Source organism: Nymphaea colorata, chromosome 2 (genome assembly GCF_008831285.2).
Source record: "Nymphaea colorata isolate Beijing-Zhang1983 chromosome 2, ASM883128v2, whole genome shotgun sequence".
NCBI lineage: Eukaryota > Viridiplantae > Streptophyta > Magnoliopsida > Nymphaeales > Nymphaeaceae > Nymphaea > Nymphaea colorata.
Genome location: NC_045139.1, coordinates 33619443 through 33636783, shown reverse-complemented (window position 1 = coordinate 33636783; position 17341 = coordinate 33619443). Strand labels below are relative to the sequence as shown.

The 17341-nt window shown below is 38.2% G+C and overlaps 2 protein-coding genes across 2 annotated transcripts; one reads left to right on the top strand and one right to left on the bottom strand.

The window, feature by feature from the left end:
- Positions 1-4598: 4598 nt before the first annotated feature.
- LOC116247717 (dihydrolipoyllysine-residue succinyltransferase component of 2-oxoglutarate dehydrogenase complex 2, mitochondrial-like) lies at positions 4599-13072 on the top strand. Its single transcript, XM_031619987.2, has 15 exons — positions 4599-4834; positions 6523-6604; positions 7150-7218; positions 8433-8490; positions 8594-8621; positions 8750-8820; positions 8918-8992; positions 9089-9144; positions 9230-9274; positions 9373-9642; positions 9781-9875; positions 10569-10659; positions 10752-10862; positions 12217-12411; positions 12518-13072. The coding sequence occupies exons 2-15, from the start codon at positions 6542-6544 to the stop codon at positions 12707-12709; spliced, it is 1419 nt and encodes a 472-aa protein (XP_031475847.1). The 5' UTR covers positions 4599-4834; positions 6523-6541; the 3' UTR covers positions 12710-13072.
- A 1811-nt stretch (positions 13073-14883) lies between these two features.
- On the bottom strand, positions 14884-16465 carry LOC116248260 (serine acetyltransferase 1, chloroplastic-like). Its single transcript, XM_031620945.2, has one exon. The coding sequence runs from the start codon at positions 16037-16039 to the stop codon at positions 14993-14995; it is 1047 nt and encodes a 348-aa protein (XP_031476805.1). The 5' UTR covers positions 16040-16465; the 3' UTR covers positions 14884-14992.
- Between the last annotated feature and the right edge of the window lie 876 nt (positions 16466-17341).

Below are 17341 nucleotides of genomic sequence, written 5' to 3'. Positions count from 1 at the left end.
AATATTATACAAGAAACTTGATTTTTTTATCGTTTATATGTACACTTAACGAAGGAATTTATGCATGAAATGGACAATTTTAACATATTTTTATTTATTAAATCCATTAACTGATGCCTATATTAGTCAAAAGACTCAAAACACACAAAAACCTTTTAAATAGACATTTGGGTTTGCTATTTTATTATATATATAAAAGCACACAAATCGCTTAATCTCTCCCCCTCTTCGTCACGACAAATTAACGATATATTGGTGCCTGAGTTGAGCCCAAAAAAAAAAGAGGGTAAAACAAAACACATAATTAAATAAAACAAGATTCAAAATAAAGCAAAAAAAATGTAGGTTCATAATTTTTTTAAACTTTAAATAGTCAGCAACGTGCTTTCACTTTTTCTTTATATAATAAAAATAATGTCGCAAGACATTTTCTTTGTCATGACTTTTCCTTGCGACCTGATAAAAAAAAACAAGTATCCTATTAAAGAAAAACTAAAAGTCAACAAAACGAAATATAAAGATTAGAAAAAGACAATAGTAAATTAAAAACTTATATAATAATTGTAAAAAGTCAAGCCATTAACATATCTAAGTTTCTGCAATGATCAACTGATATAAGAGAAACATGCAAATTACTCTTTACAAAAAAAACTGGCGCTCCATTTAACGCAAAAACAAAGTATAATGACACATTTCTTTTGACATTTTTAAATTAACATAAAATAAATTAGTGGATAGATTTAATCATCATTAACTCAAAAACCTGTTCAGGCAATTTTCATGTTGGTTTACAATTTTCATGTAGCTATGAGAGTTTTGTGTGAGCTGACTCCTTTTTCTTTTGCTATTATTTAGGAAATCTTCCTAATAGCAACCAGAGGGTCCATTATATGCCCTTTTTTTTTTTGCGGTGAAAAAGCACCACAATTTTTTAGTAAATCAAGAGATGTTTTATTATATTAATGGGTGTTTCAATTGTTTATCAAGTCCAACACCCTAAAAATTAAAGCAGATTCACTAAACATTACATTTTAGTATTCAATAAAATTGTCCCAATTTAAGAAACAAAATCATGAAACACTGTGTTGGTGTTCCTCTTACCAATCGCCCCCTAAATCTCTCGTTAATCCAAATCACACACCCAAAGAAACAATGATAAACTTGTTTGATTCAATCGAGCTTTATTCACACTTCTTTCACTTTATTCTCATTCCCATCACGTGGCAATCTTTATAACCATCCCATGTTCTAACCCACACTAATTTCTTTTGTACCGTTTACATTCCACCTCATTTGCCCCATTTATATTGTAATTTTATTATAAATTACATTTTCTCTTCTGCCCTCTAATCAGATTAGGGAAACAAAGTGGCTAGGTTTTTGCGAGTAAGATCACATATAAAAGTTAATTTGTATTAGATCAAGTGAAGTATAAGAACAAAATCCCACATCAACTAAGCATCGCTGTTTGCAGCCTAAGAGAGTAGCGCTCACGGAATCAAACTGATGACCGACACTTCGCGTCGCAGTAGCGTAGCTCACAAAATTAGTTTAATATGTATGTTAATGTTTTGACATATTTGATTGTTATACATCTAAGTACTCAAAAGAAATTAAAGGTATTGAATGAATGTTCCCCACCAGAAAAAAATTCTGGCTCCGCTAATCCGACCATGGACGTTACACCCCTCCGAGCTATCTAAACCTCAAAGAGGCTAGAGAGATGTCTCTGAATTTTTCTGAGCATCACTTTTATTTGTTCAAATCTACAAAGACGAGTCCTTAATTTCCAATTACCTTAATTTGCTTGGCTTGTGAACTTGTACAAATGAGTTCATAATGCTGCTTACATGGTTGATACCATTCTGATCGAGAGTGATACTGAAATGGTGGGGAGCTTATCGACGTCCAGTCCTTTTACTGGAGGAGAACCGATCTCCTGCCATTGGTGATCTGCAAATTTCCTGCAACTCCAATGAACAGATGGATTTGGTCCAAGTTGGTGTCTGATAAGTAAGCAATTAAAATCCCCCGCAACAGTATGATTCATGCCGCCAACCTGAAGAACACCTCCTCCAAGTTGAGTGAATTTGCAGACAGATGAATCTGCGCAGTATATCTGGTTGTTTCAGTTCAAATCCAGTTTTTCAGAAAGACTAATTTGCTTAGCAGGTCAATTCAGGTCCCTTATGATTCTGATAAAAATCTTCTTCTTGAGAAAACTAATGAGGTACTGAAATATTCAGTGTTTATGTGGAAACAGATCGGGCAAAGCACACAGACCCACATAAGGTAAGTTTGTAACCTTATTTATATACTTTTGGTGCTTCCACAAGATTTAGTTTATTATATTATTCGTGCCCCTTCAATATAATTTTGTTTAACGTATTTAAAATTGAGCCACTATATATATAGTGGTGCTCCTCAATCACAAATTTTTGGCTCCGCCACTGTTTCATGGTCTTTCGCTACAGGACGCCTTGTCAGGTGAAGATTCAATTATGACATGGGATTCAGATACCTTGGGGGAAGACGGATCTACTTGCAATAAATCTAAGTTTTTTGGTAAACCTTGATGATCATTGCAGCGTAGCGAAATAGTAGCTGATAAAGCTGCAGCTTCTTCTACTGATCAAAAGGTGGAACCAGATAATTGTCGCTAAGCTGCACTAGTTGTAAAATTTAAAATTTTTAAGGAGTACCAATCAGTAACTGAGGAAATATTTTCCTCAAAGATCAATGTGAAAATAAGAAGTTTTATGAATATGTATGGCAGTTGCCCACACAGTGCCTACACCTAACCTACAGAGGGATTCGAAATAAGATTAATCAAGATTGGAACCTCACATAACGCAGCAAATGAGTCTGTTTTTTTCTTGGAAAGGATGCTGTTTCAGTAAAAGCCCGGACATTCAATAAAACAGGAAAAATTATTGGTCTTCAAAATCACAGCGTAAGGATTTGGTCGGTGGATCTTCATCTTAAGGCCCCTTTGAATTTACGCTACGCTCGTTTTACTTTTAAAGCTTAAAATAAGCAAGCAGTGTAAAGACTAAGAGGTGTTTGATGGGTTGGATATCTGTATTCTGTTGTGTATGAACAAGGAAAAGAACTCGAGTCGAATGGTGTGTTTGTAGGGTAAGTTCGATTGCTCGGATAAGTCGTCTGTAAAAAGAATTGGTTTGCATTGTACAAGAGAATCTAAATTGTCATAAAAAGCTTGGTTAGATTCTTCTTCTCCTCTTCTTCAATCGATGGATAGACTCCTGTAACCGTGCCATCATATTTCATTTTTAATTGCTTAACAGAATTTATGTCATTCAATATAAGAAGATGTATCATTGGCATAAGAGATGTCATTTCTAATCTATTTGTAACCACATTTTCTATAGGTCCCTCTTATCTCTTACTTCTAAGAACTCGGGTTATGAAAGATCTATTTTTATATACTATAGAAATACTTTTTAACTATTGCGAAAGAGTGGAGGAGTAGTATGTGCATATACAAAAATCTAATCTAAATAAATAAAGCAAGCATCATTTCCGCTGCATGGTTCTTGTTGCCGAGCGTCGAAATTCTAAATTTTCATAAGGTTCCCCCGGAATTCCTTCCAGAGCCTGTTGCACTCACTACACTATCACGATATCACTACACTATCACTATATATGATATAATGGAATAAGAAATCGTCGCATTTCTTTTGATTCCGTATAAGAGATATGATAATCGAAAAGAAGAGAGAGAAGAGATTTTTCCAATCCATAAAAGTTCATTAGTTTGGGTTGACATATAGTGCGACTTGCCGGACATATTTGGTCATATGGGATTCCCCGGAATGGGTTTAAAACAGTACTCACCATGGAATTAATCAACAACATTGCCAAAGCTCATGGGGGTGTATCCGTATATAAAATTGCCAGTGATGTAAGAACCATGAACTTCTCATATTTTTCTACTATTTCGTTCATTTTTAGGTTTGCCTGCCATCCACACCAGAATAGATAGAGTTTTCTAAAAAAATAGAGTTTTCCAAAAGAACCTGCTCATCGGAGCCAGCAAAGGAATTGTTTATTTATCGTTCCATTCGCGAGGAGCTGGATGAGAAGAAAGTAGACAAAGGATCTCTTATCCTCGATGTGGTCGAAAAAAGTTTTTTCTCCCTCGGATGAGTCTCAAATTCCAGAGAAAACTACTAAGACTGGGACCAATAAGAAAGATATTTGTTTTCGAATATTTTAGCCATTTGCATGAAGCTCAAACTTCCTTCTCGCATGCGCGCTCTCCAAATCTGAATTATGCAATGGAGCTTCTAATTTAATCTACTCTAACTCTAGGAGGAATGTCTTTATTATATATAATTATATAAACGTTCGAATGTTCAAGATTTTTTGTCCCCTTTGAAAAGGTCCGATTGAAAATCTAAAATTTCTCGTAACTAATTTTGAGAAATTTGTTGAGGCCCATTCTCTCGAGCTAGCGTTGAACAAGAAGGGAGCAGGAGCCGTACCCGTTTCAATCTACCCATGTTGGTCAAAGCCACAGGCTTGTCAAGGCCAACGCCCTCCTAATCTCTCTCTCTCTCTCTCTCTAAAATATACCAATTTGCGGGCCCTGACAAGAGCAGTTCCCTGGTAGACCTGCAAATATCAAAATTCTACTTGAACACCCCGCCTGCCCACCACCATCCTCCTTCCTAAGAAGGAAAAGGAAAAACGAACAGGAAAAAAGCAAGACCCTTCCCAGGAAAAAGCGTTGGGAAGGACGAAAAGAACTACTTTAATTGGAGAGTGGGGAGGGTGAACCAGTGCTCTCTCTCTCTCTCTCCCCGTGAAGGTAAAGGCAAACCATAAAAGAGGAGTTTCTAAGAGCTTTTATGTTTTCCTTTTCCTTCTAATTTTTCATCGTCCAGTTCTTGTTTGGTTTGGTTTTTTTTGTCTATGTTCCATTTGATGGTTGGGTTTGTGATTCTCGTGACTTAAGCCTGGAGCGTAGATATACAGTAGTTTGGTGTTCACCATAGCAGTGTTTTAATTATCGAGTATATTTTGTCGTATTCGATTACGTTATTGTTATTTTTTTCCATTTTTTTGCGTCGTGTGCTTCCTAATTTCCATTTCTCATTGGCAATTCTTAGAAACAGGAATCTGTAGATATAGAGGCTAATGACTGAGCCTTTTTGTCTCTGAATTGGTGGATTCTGCTGAGCAGTGTTTGAGGAGTTGGGTTTCTTCACTAATTAGTACATTGAGTTTTTGGTGCTCCGATTGTAGTTGAGATCACAGACAAAAGATCTAATGCCGTGGTTCTGCTATTCTTTTCCTAGGACGTGTCTATCGCTGGCTTTCTTTTTTGAAGTTTGAATTGAATTGCATGTTCTTGGAGATTGTTTTTGCCATTGCTATAGCTGTCATTGACGATACGATTTATTATTAAATTGAATTTGTGTTTATATTTTCTCATTGGGAAAATTGAAATCTGCCGGCTGCTGAGTGTTGCCTGACGCTAAAAATCCCAGAAACCGCTGCTAAGTGCTAACAGCGGTGCAAAACCATAGTCAAGGTTGCTTTTATCAAGGGATTTCTAAAAAATCCATCCGGCAACACTCGGCAGCCGGCGGACTTCAATTCTTTTTTCTGATCGAATCATGAACCCCTGGTGGCTTGAAATTGTGGATAAACCATAGTAGCCGGAACGGAATTTGGAGAACAGGAAGCAGTATAGCCTTCCAAAATGGGAAGCACTCACTTTAAGTTCATTTGGGGTTTGGAATCGAAGTAAGAAGCAGTGAGTTTCGGAAGTGATATGTGAAATCGTGGAAAACATTCATAACTTAGATCAAGTAGAAAAAAAATTGTCACAGGAAGACCAGGTAAAGGAGTAGTACCTACGGCTAGTTTAAAAGTAAGGTGACACATGAATAATGGTTATCTTGATTATCAGGATACAAAATGGATTCTACTTTTCATTGCCTAGAAATTTAGTGTTTACTTATTCGGACTTGTTCCAGTTGTTTGGGGTGATAAACTGCTGATGGATAAAGTCACTCACAAAACCTTGATCGTCTTCTCCTTCTCCTTCTATTGATCTTTTTACTCCTTATTGATTGGTTCTGCTGTATGCTTCTTTTCTTTGTCGTGTAATTTTTTGCAGAGCCCAAATCTAACTAGGTTTTGATGTTTCATTTTTTAGTAATAGACATATGTCATTTTGGGTGTTTGCAATGAGAGTGAGATGAAATGAAATGCCAATTGACTATGAGAAACCAAGCTAATATGACTTCAAGACAGAGTTAGAGTTTAGAAAAAAATTATTTATGTGACTAAGATATGCCGTTTCATAAAAGTTCTTGTATGATGTCGGTGAATCACGAGCTTGGACATGTCCGTTTATTTGCTATACAGGTAGTCAAGAGATAGCATTCTGTTGAGGCAGCTATTCTGTTGCCTGCTTGATTTTCTTTTTCATCGAGGTCCAAATAAAGATCACCACCATGGTTCCTTGCTTTTCGTTTTGTCAAACAGTGACTAGAAAGAAGAAGAAATGTTGGAGCATCTTGTGCGAAAAGTTGGCCGTTCTGGATCCTTTTCTACCATTTCTACCTTGGTATTATCTCCCCACCCCCCTCCTCTCCCGCTTTCCTTTGCTGTGGTTTCTGTCGTGGTATAGCTTCCAACCTAGCCTTTCACTTTTCTTTAGATGAAGGAAAAATATATTTTTCTTAAGGTTGTCTTTTGGTCCATGTTTCACATTCTTTTAACGAGTGTTTGATATCATAAGATCTCGCGAAAGATATCAGCAATATAAGAAAATATAATTCCATGCCACCAATTCAAGGGAAGGACTTATTTGAAAAGAAAAAGTTCCAGATTTTACAAAACATGTTTTATCTAAAAGTATCTTATTGCCATAACTATATTATTATTATTATTTTGAATTTTAAGGATATCCTTTTATTCTTTATATTATTATTTTTTAAGTATTTCAAATAGTTTTTTTTTTTTTTCATGTTCTTATGATCTCCTCATTTTTTAGCATGAAAATTTTTCCTATATTTTCTTTATGATTTTTGAGAAACTAAAGAGTGTTTAAGTAGTTTTGTGATTATGGCAGCTATAATGTGTATGATTAATCATTGATTGTTTTACCAGGTCCATGGGAAATACTTGCATAGGACTGTTGCTGAATGGCCTGCACTACAAGAGAGTACTGGTGCTGAGGTACAGCTCCTTTTCTCTCGTTCTTCAGATATTTTTATGACATCAAAGCACTTCATCCTTATCAGCATGTTTAGCAAAAGGCAGTAGGAGCACCTAGCAGTGCCGCCTGATTACCTGTAAGATGCAGTAGATGCAGAAACTCACGTGAGTGTAAGAGAGAGAGCACAATGATGTTAATTGATGGCAATCAATATTTAGTTAACTGTTATAGTTACCATGATCTGCAATGTATCTGCAAAAGGATGAAGATATTGGACATTGAAGAATAATATGTCAATATGCCAAGACTCAGTCATATCATAGGATAGATCCTGGATCCCAATTGTCCTTTAGGAAGAGTACTTGATGTCAATCAAATTTTGGTAACAGAATCTCATTTCTGGTGTTTGTTGTGTAAGAAAGAGAGCTTAACTGACCTGGATATTCTGGAACAGAGTGGGGGAACCGAAGTCTCTGACACGCCTCTTTTCCTCGGACAGTGCTCTGGCTTAGTAAGGCTTATGAGCTCCTTAGGCACCAAAAGTCCAGGGGCCCTTTATAAAGCATGATTGGATCTGAGTTCGGATCAGATCCAAACTCAATATACTGAAGCATTAAAATAACATGTCTAACATGATGAACTTGCTAGTTGTTTCATGCTTTAGTTTGGTTTTTTAAATGTGGTGTTGGGCCTGTGTTGTAACATGCTGTTTCCGCATCGATGTCTTGTCAAAGAACCAGCACCCCACCCCTCAAGCCATCAGTTCACAGAGTTCTCCAGCTTTCTATTCTGAGGCACATATCAGGAACCTCGGGTTCAAGTTAACTCGCATCAAATTCACCCTAACTGCAAGATTGTAAAAACAGGAAAATTTTAGGTCGATTTGCAAGTTATTGACAATTTTTCTTGGGTTTGGGATGTTCGTGCAAGGCTACTGTATAATTATATTGTTGGAGGCTTGGAGCAATAAAAAGTTCTTGTTGCTACTCATAAAAACATAGCATTTTCTTGTGGTCCATTTCTTTTCTGGATGAAAATTTGGGAAATTGGTCTTGGATGTTGATCTTGCTGAAAAACTACCTCAATCACATCTCAAGCACTTCCAGTCACTTCTTGCTTCTGCTGGCTTCTTTTGGTCAGAGCCTTGTTCAAAGCAACCAATATCTTTAATGTTTTATTTATATACTGTTATTCTCACATTTCACCATCTTGAAACCTTGAAAACTTTTGGTAGTTGCTTCTCGTAAGAGGACGTGATTGTGTCAGGCATTTCAGTTGCCATGTTTTATCAGGTAAAGTAATTAATACAAAGTTGTGTTTGCATGATGGCAAGATTGTCTTTACTATCATATATTGAAGCTGTTTTTCTTTGTTTCCCGTTCTGATGTGTTTCAGATACTCAGGCTGGTAGTTATAATGCAAGGTTAGTGCGAAGTTTCTTCTTTCATTGCATTAATTTTCGTGGTTTCCATCTTAGTCATTTGGATTTTTTTTTTTTTTTTGGGTCAATCTTCAGTATGTTTCTTTTATACTTTTGCATGATACGTACAGAAAATTTGATATTTTTCCTTTAAGAAATTCTACGTGCACTATTTGGAGGAGACCATTTGCTTCAGAAACAGGTGCAAGATTGTTCACATACTTTCTGTGCTTTGTCCTTGCATTTCATTGTAGTGACCATTTAATGTGATAAACATCTGCAAACTGTTTAAAATGAAGGTGACTTGGTTGATGCGGTTGTCCCATTTATGGGTGAATCTATCACCGATGGAACGCTTGCTACATTTCTGAAAAGTATGCTAGTCTTGTAACTTGTTGCATTTTATGTGTTACCTTTCACATGTTACCCTGGTAGTCTGCTGACTGTCAGACTTTGACACCTGACCACAGAACCTGGTGACAAGGTTGAGGTCGATGAAACAATAGCACAAATTGAAACAGACAAGGTATTTTTAGTTTCCCAATAAATTTTTGGTTAAACTATGTCTGGATGAGTTTTGCTTCTAAAATATAGAGTGTTCCTGTTTCCAGGTTACCATTGATGTTGCCAGTCCTGAAGCTGGGATCATCCAGAGGGTAATTTTTTCTTTTTTGGAGAATTTAAAATGCATTTCTTACTTCTCTGCCATGTCACCAATTGTTTCTTTTCCATGTATGCCCATAACTTGTCACAGTTTGTAGCCAAGGAAGGAGATACCGTGGTTCCAGGAACCAAGGTTGCTATTATTTCAAAATCTGGTACTGCTGATTCAGATACTCCAACAAGTAAAGAGAAGTCCATTGAAGAGGTTCGTTTGCCATCCTCCTCTACAGATGGGCAGAATGTAGAAAAGTCAAAACCTGTGGAAGCAGTTGTTAGAGACAAGCCTTCTTCTCCTTCCCCTCCACCTTCCATGGCCTCACCAACTGAACCTCAGCTTCCACCAAAGGAGAGAGAAAGACGGGTAATATTTAATTTCCTCAAGACTCATGTTTCTTGAATAAGTATGAGATAGTTTGTATAACTTGTGTTAATGTAACTGGCAAAACTTATTTGACTTTGAGTACAGTTCAGTTAAATTCTCGCCTCTCAATGGTTTTAGGTTCCTATGACAAGATTGAGGAAGAGAGTTGCAACTCGACTGAAAGATTCTCAGAACACTTATGCCATGCTGTCCACCATTAATGAAGTTGACATGTTGGTATCTGAGTTCTATATCAATCACCACTTTTCTCAAATTGTTGACTTTTCCACCTTTTACTTTTCTTGGATATGTAGCAAAGACGATTCTTCAGAAAATGAATTCACAGTCAAGCAAGATGTTTCTTCTGAAAATGAATTCAGGATCTGGAACAACGTGCTACTTTTGCCATTCTTCTGACTGCGTAATGATCCTGTGCAAATGTCTCAAATGGCTCTGATATATTGTGTTTCCAAAATTTTATGACCATTCACAACTTTGAAGGATCATGCACCTAGTTCTTCAAATTATTGGTTTGGTCCATTAGGACTTCAATGACTAGGATTGCCAGATCCAGTCTTGGTTGCCAACCCGTGGACTAGTGAACAGACCAGTAGATCAAGTCGGCAGTCACTAGACTAGTCCATAGGCATAAAATCAATGTGTATAATTTTCTTTTATAATTTTGGAGACTGTCTTGGACCTGATTCAGATTGACTGACCCATTTAGGGGTTGGTCGACCTGCCCCTGGTTTCCAATTTTGACTACCTATCCTGGCATTCTCCCTGTAGCAAATGCAGTCAGTAAAATGAAAATTTCATGAGATGCTTGTATCCCATTTCAAAGGCTTCTGCTTGGATGAACCACTTCCTTTCTTGTACAATAATTTCATACTTTTTCTTCTTTTAATGTGGCTTTTTATTTTTAGGACAAATTTGATGCAATTGCGTTCAGACTACAAGGATGCATTTTTAGAAAAACACGGTCTCAAACTTGGATTTATGTCAGGATTTGTCAAGGTATGAGTGGCCTATGCATTTTAAGTATTTGTCCATCCTATCTCAAGGAATTTATTTCCAGTTGTATCTCGTTTGTGCCCATTGTGATTCAGGCTGTTGTGAGTGGACTCCAGCATCAACCCATAATTAATGCTGTTATTGATGGTGAAGATATTATTTATCGTGACGATGTCGATATAAGTATCGCTGTTGGTACTCCTAAGGTTTGTAAATATAACATCTAATTAAAATTGACTGAGTTGAGCTACTTATTCATACCTGTGCCTGACATAGAATCTGATATGATATGCATCATAGGTCCTTGCCCACGGTGATTTTCTTGAGGTTTGCTTGTTGAAATTGTTAGTTTTATCATCTTTTCCAGTTTTCTTATTACTCTGGCTTCATCTTACGTCTTACCATTCAATATGAAAAATTAAATGGATTGCTGCTAATGATAGTGGCATGCATTTTCCTAGGTAACTTCCTGTTTAAACCAACTGCCTGACTGGACTATCCTGCTAGTTTGTGCATGATTGTGGAATTTAAATTAGATCATCTATTAAGCATCTTTTACTTTCTAACCATGTTTTATCTTTCTCTGTGAATAGCTGTGATAGATGTTTATCGGATATGCCTGTCTCCTTGAAATAGAAATTGAGGCTCTTAATCATCCCCATTTGTCCCACTTCTCCGACATTTCCTTTGAGCGCTACTTAAAAAACTATGGTCACATCAGTGCAGGGCTTCATAATCCTCACCCCATCCTTCCCTTATGTTGAGCTATCATTCCTATTGACACCAATCTCTACTTGTTTCATATTCAGCTTTCCCTCTAACCTAAATGTCTCCCTGGAATTACATACTTTGCACATGTAATCATTAAAGTGGAAGTCAATTAATTTGTAATCCAAACGTTTACAAACATTCCCACTAAATGTTTGCCAATTTATTGGTTTATGGTGCAACACTACATAATTGAATGTCTTCTTTAGGAACTATGGTCACTGCACCAAGCCTAGTTAATTTTCATATACCTTTAAATGTTGTTGACTAGTTTTGTATATCATGATTTAAAAATTAGAATTATTCATGAACATGCACTTGAGATGGTATTCATTTGTTGCTTCAGCTTGTGCACACACACATATTATTCATTTATATGTATGTCTGTAAGCATATAGCCAAGTTCGTGGATCCAAATTATGAAGAGATATGTATTTACCAAGTGCATCCACATCAACTCTTGTATCCACGTACACATCCATGTCAAGTGTTTAAATTTACTCATCTAAGGGCTCCACCTGTCTCTGTTTATTTTTTAAGGTGTATCCTCAGCAACAACTTTTTGTCGCATTTTATTTTATATTGAGCTTGAAGATGTGAAGGTGCATGTATTAATTCAATATGTCAACCAAGTAGGACACATATATGATTAGTTTTTTGTGTATCATGAATCCTCTTTAACAACATATTACAAATTTGGCTCATCCTTCTCATTTTTTTTGACATGACATGGTTTGGCCTTCTCATTGCTGATTTAAGGACTTTCAAATATGGCTTGCTTGGATGTTGTAGGGCCTTGTTGTTCCTGTGATTCGAAAAGCAGATAGGATGAATTTTGCAGAGATAGAAAAGGAAATTAGTTCTCTTGCTAAGAAAGCCAATGATGGCTCAATTTCAATTGATGAGATGGCTGGTGGAACATTCACTATATCAAATGGTGGTGTTTATGGAAGCCTTTTAAGTACACCTATAATTAATCCTCCACAGGTAGGGATATTGGCATTTTTAGCTCTTTTTTTTTCTGTTAAGTCCTACTTCCTCCAATCAATGGCTGCTAACATACGTTCTTAACTAATTGTAATCTTGTGTGCAGTCTGCTATACTCGGAATGCACAGCATTGTGAATCGTCCAATGGTTGTGGCTGGTAATATTGTTTCTAGGCCTATGATGTACATTGCTCTAACATATGATCATCGCCTCATTGATGGAAGAGAGGCAGTCTATTTTTTGCGGCGTATCAAGGATGTGGTGGAAGACCCTCGCAGACTTCTTCTGGACCTTTGAAGGCAGTCACCTTGTGGGAGAACAGATTTGTAGCTTCAGTTCTGATTTCCTTGCATCTGGCAGCACAATCAAGTTTATAATCATGCCATCTTGATTGTGTCACACTAGAGCCAAAGTTCATTTTTTATCCTTGCATAGGTTTGGACATGCTAATAAACACTGTATGACGGTCAAATTCTTGACGAGTTACCATCTTCATTATGTCCAGAAGAGGTTAGATTTCATTTCCTATTTGTACTTGAGCGAAGCTCTGTTGTAGCTTAGATGACATACGTGGCGACTGCTTTTTTGTTTGTGTAAGCACGTCTTTTATGACATGATTTTTGCATTACTGACCTATTTAAGCAGTCCGTTTCAGATTAATTTTATGAGCTTGGTGATACTTAAACAGGTCCTCATTTCCAGTTAGTTTTAACAGATGTGTGCAGAATGTGTGGAGGTACTGCAGGGAGATTTAGACTGATGTTGCAGTAGGTCGCTTTGTAAGGCAAGCAAGGTTTTCTCACGTATTTCAGGCAGATCACATTTGCAATTGACATCTTTTGTTCACCAAATCCTTAGCTAGCTAAGTTAATTTTCAACTGGGTTTTGTAGGTTGTGTTTGTGTTCAAAAGAAAGTAACATATTTTTTGTTAGCCGTTGATAATATTACAGGCACCTGCACAATTTGTTTTAAGAGTTATATCTGAACTCTTGTTAACAATTAGGCACCCTTTTTCTCGTCCAACTCCCTTTCTCAAGTTTCCTGGGTGCAGCTAGCTGCCATCCGTCTAGGTAAAGGCTTTCTCCCTCTTCCTCATGAAAAGCCATCAGATCAGAGATGATCCTGGGGAGCTTAATCGTCCGTTTCAATTTGGACAAGATGCAATATAATGGACTCTGTTGATTACTTGAGAGCAGGGGAAGCAGCATTGGCAGTAGGAACTAAATAGGGTTTAGATACCAATTCTCTGGTTAGTTTTCAAGAGTATTCGAACAGCATCCAGATCTGATATGAATCATTATTTAGAAGACTCCATTATATCTTAATAATTCCGAAAATTTCTTCTTTGAGAATCACTCCTACCCATGATCCATTGAAGTAGCAGAAAGGTCCTTTCTCAGCTGGAAAGGCAGGTGAATTCACTGACCCAAATTGGAGCAAACACCCAATAGAAGCGAGAACTTCAGTATACGTCCAACCCACCTCTAAGAAAACCTGAGATTAAAAGCAATATGAGCCACATATACGGGTATAACCACGTTTTAGTAAATTGTTAACTAAATGCTGTAAGGCCAAGAATCGAAGTGTTTCGTTGTCCTCTTTTTCCTCCACGGACCACTGCTGAGTAGCAGTAGTCTCAAAATCACTCCTTGAATTGAATCAGCCAAGCTACCAATTCAGTGAATCGGTTGATTCAGAGATTCAGCTGAATCGGCAAAAAAAAAATTTGGGGACAACGGAAAACAATCTATAGAAATTGATAAACAAGAAGAAAACTCCTAAAATCTTTAAATACTTAAAAAGTGGCACATGGCACTCTTGAATCGGCCACCGAATCAAATCAGTTTGCCACCAAGTTGAATTGAATCGGGCAATTCAGGCCAGTTCTGATAGTTCTAATACAACTCGGTTGAACGGAAATTTGGGAAAATAAAGGCCATTGGCTGCGGAATGAACATATGATAAGCATACCGCTTGTTGGGTAGTCTCTTCTGACTCTTCTTATCGTTTCAATCTGTTATTCAGCGGTTCCTTCAATCCGGCGCTAATTGATTCCTTAACACCATCATTCAAGGAAAACTAGGGATATCAATCTGGTAGGATTCAGATCGGCTCTACCCTCTACCAAGAGTGGTTAATTGGATAATTTCATATTCAGGTTCGAGCCCAAATGAAGAATGAAGTTAAGATCTCATTTTCCAAATTGAATTGGATACAAATTGCAAAAGTTAACTAAGCATATTGCATTCAAGGTGAATCCATTCATTTGATGAGATAAAGCCTATTGCATTCAAGGTGATATCCATTATTTGCTGAGATGTTTATCTGAAACCAAATTCAAATATGAATCTGAATCCAGATCCAATTGGGTGTTTTTTCCAAATCCAAATTCCATTCAACTTCCCCCAAATCTAACTGATTCATGTTTTAATGGCTCGCCAACATATATATATATATGGAGATTGAGTCATCAAACATAAGATATACTAACGTGACTTGTATTTATTTTACTAGGAACTCTTGTGGAAATTAGTGCATAATGAAGATCAACCACTGAGAACATGAGTAGTCAGATTACGTCAGATTACATCATCCGAGCAGTCGGATACGAAGGAGGTATGGTCCATAGTCAAGCTAGGAATGTTGGTCAACTTAACGGGGTTGTCCCTTCCACCAACCAACCTCGCCGGGTTCCCCACTGCAGTGGTCCTGGCCGGGACCTCTTTCAGCACCACTGAGCCAGCCCCGACCTTGGCCCCCGCACCTACCTGTACATTACCAAGGATATGCGTACCAGCACCCACCAGCACCCCATCTCCGATCTTCGGGTGCCGGTCGCCGCCGGCCTTGCCGGTGCCTCCTAACGTCACATTGTGCAAGATGGACACGTTGTCGCCAATGACGGCAGTCTCTCCGATCACGACCCCGGTAGCATGGTCCAGCAGTACTCCCTTGCCTACCCTTGCACCAGGATGTATGTCCACGGCGAAGGCCTCCGAAACCCGGTTCTGTATCACCAAGGCCAGCGGTGCCCGGCCCTTGGTCCATAGACTGTGAGCCACCCGGTGAGCCTGAACTGCTAGGAAGCCCTTGAAGTTGAGCAGGCACTGAACATAACTTACACAGGCTGGGTCCCTCTCCTTGACTGCCTTCAGGTCCTCCCGGACCGCAGACCGGATGGTGCTCTCTTCAAGGAACGCCCATAAGAAGACCCTGGCTAGGCTGGAACCCGGCAGACAAGTCATGGAGAGCTTGTTTCCCAGATGGCCGGCCAGGGCTGCTTCTAGTGAGTCATGTGAGAGTATAGCATTTCTGTAGTACGTCTCCAGCACCGGCTCTTGCTCCACATCCCTCATCGCCTCCTCCCTCATCTTCAGCCATAGCTCATCCCTCTCACAGATTCTTGGGTGTTGCAAGGGCTTTGAGAGCTCAACAAGCTGGTAAACCGCTGTTTGATTGGTAGTCGAAAATCGATCCATGTTGAATGATAGTCGTCTGGTGCCAACTTTCAAAGTCGAGCCCTCTATGCATGCTGTCATTCGTCTGTGAAATTTCTTGTTATTAGAGAGTTTGCTGCGGAAGGATGATGACTCTGGGATGGAGGGGGAAAGGGTAAGAGAAGTCATGGAGGGATGCAAAGGTCTTGTGAAGGAACTTGTATGTGGAAGCTTAATATAGAGGAGTCTGAGGATCCGGAAGTAGAGTGTGTGGGGACGTGACTCTGTAGATATAGATTAGCTTTTGGTGGTCAAGGAAGAACAGTGGTGAACTTTTCCAAATAATTGAGGACTGTAGATTTTAGCACTTTTCCCTGTTTCCATCAGTTTTCAGCATTTGGGGAGGTTGGCTACATTTAAAAACTGTGTTTCTTATGGGTGAACCTGCACGGTGGCTCCTCAACGGGGGAATCAACTGTCTTTTCTTGGCTTGAGGAAGAAAATGGTGCCTGCCATTTTGGCCAAAGTTCTGGGCAACATCATAGCACGTAAGAAAGTTGAAGAGCTAGTGGTCTCAATATTGGAAGGTCGGCCATGAATTGAACGAAAAAGTGGACCAAGTGTATGGAGTAGAATTCTGTACTGCTCAATGTGGATGAGAACGGATTTCCTTTTGGGAGGTCTGAATTGAGATGAACATATGGTTTTCGTCTATATCAGCAAAGCATAAATTTCAAATTTTTGAAATTTTTGAGAAATGGCACAATCTTTTCGAGAGCTCTTTCTTGGTCTCAGGTGGTTTTGAATGGACTTGCCAAAGCAAGCTCGATGACCCTTTACATCTTCTGCTGAAAAAACAATAGAGCAGCACCAACAGCATTCTGCGGGTGGCTACCTGTTCCAGATACTCTGGAATATTTGTTTTTCTAGATGAAATTGCACTACCAACTTCAACTGTTAACCCATATTTTGATAACACTGGATCCTGAAACATACTTTGATAACACTTTGCCTATAACTCCCTGTCCTGAAACAGAACCAGTATGCTAATCACAGTCATGTTCTTATCATGGCGTAGTCGAAATTCTTACTCTTGTGGGTAATAATGCATTGATGGTCCATACGTCTTAATACTGTAAATATGCAAATCTCAGGCTAGTGATCATGCCATACACTAGCACTCGGAAGAGAGGAAGAAAGTGAAGGAAAGAAAGAAGCCTATGTGTTTCCATCTTTCGGAACAGTGAGAAGAAACGGACCTGTTTGATGGTGCAACTGTTCATTTGCCAGTTGCCATCTTTCAGCAAAAAGGGACAATAGAGAGTAAACTCTCATTTGTTAACCTCATTTATCCAGTATTTCGTATCACAAAATATATGAACCAGTGGTTTAATTTGAGTGGGGTTTTGATTCCTGGAGTTTTTCCAATTTGAAGGTTTTTCAGTTCGAACCTTTATCAAGCATATACTGAACTTCCTTTTCCCCCTTTTT

Coding starts and splice junctions, on each gene's coding strand:
- LOC116247717 (XM_031619987.2), top strand. CDS start 6,542: ATGTTGGAGCATCTTGTGCGAAAAGTTGGCCGTTCTGGATCCTTTTCT. Junction 6,605..7,149: donor TTTCTACCATTTCTACCTTG/GTATTATCTCCC, acceptor TTGTTTTACCAG/GTCCATGGGAAATACTTGCA. Junction 12,412..12,517: donor CTATAATTAATCCTCCACAG/GTAGGGATATTG, acceptor TCTTGTGTGCAG/TCTGCTATACTCGGAATGCA.
- LOC116248260 (XM_031620945.2), bottom strand. CDS start 16,039: ATGACTTCTCTTACCCTTTCCCCCTCCATCCCAGAGTCATCATCCTTC.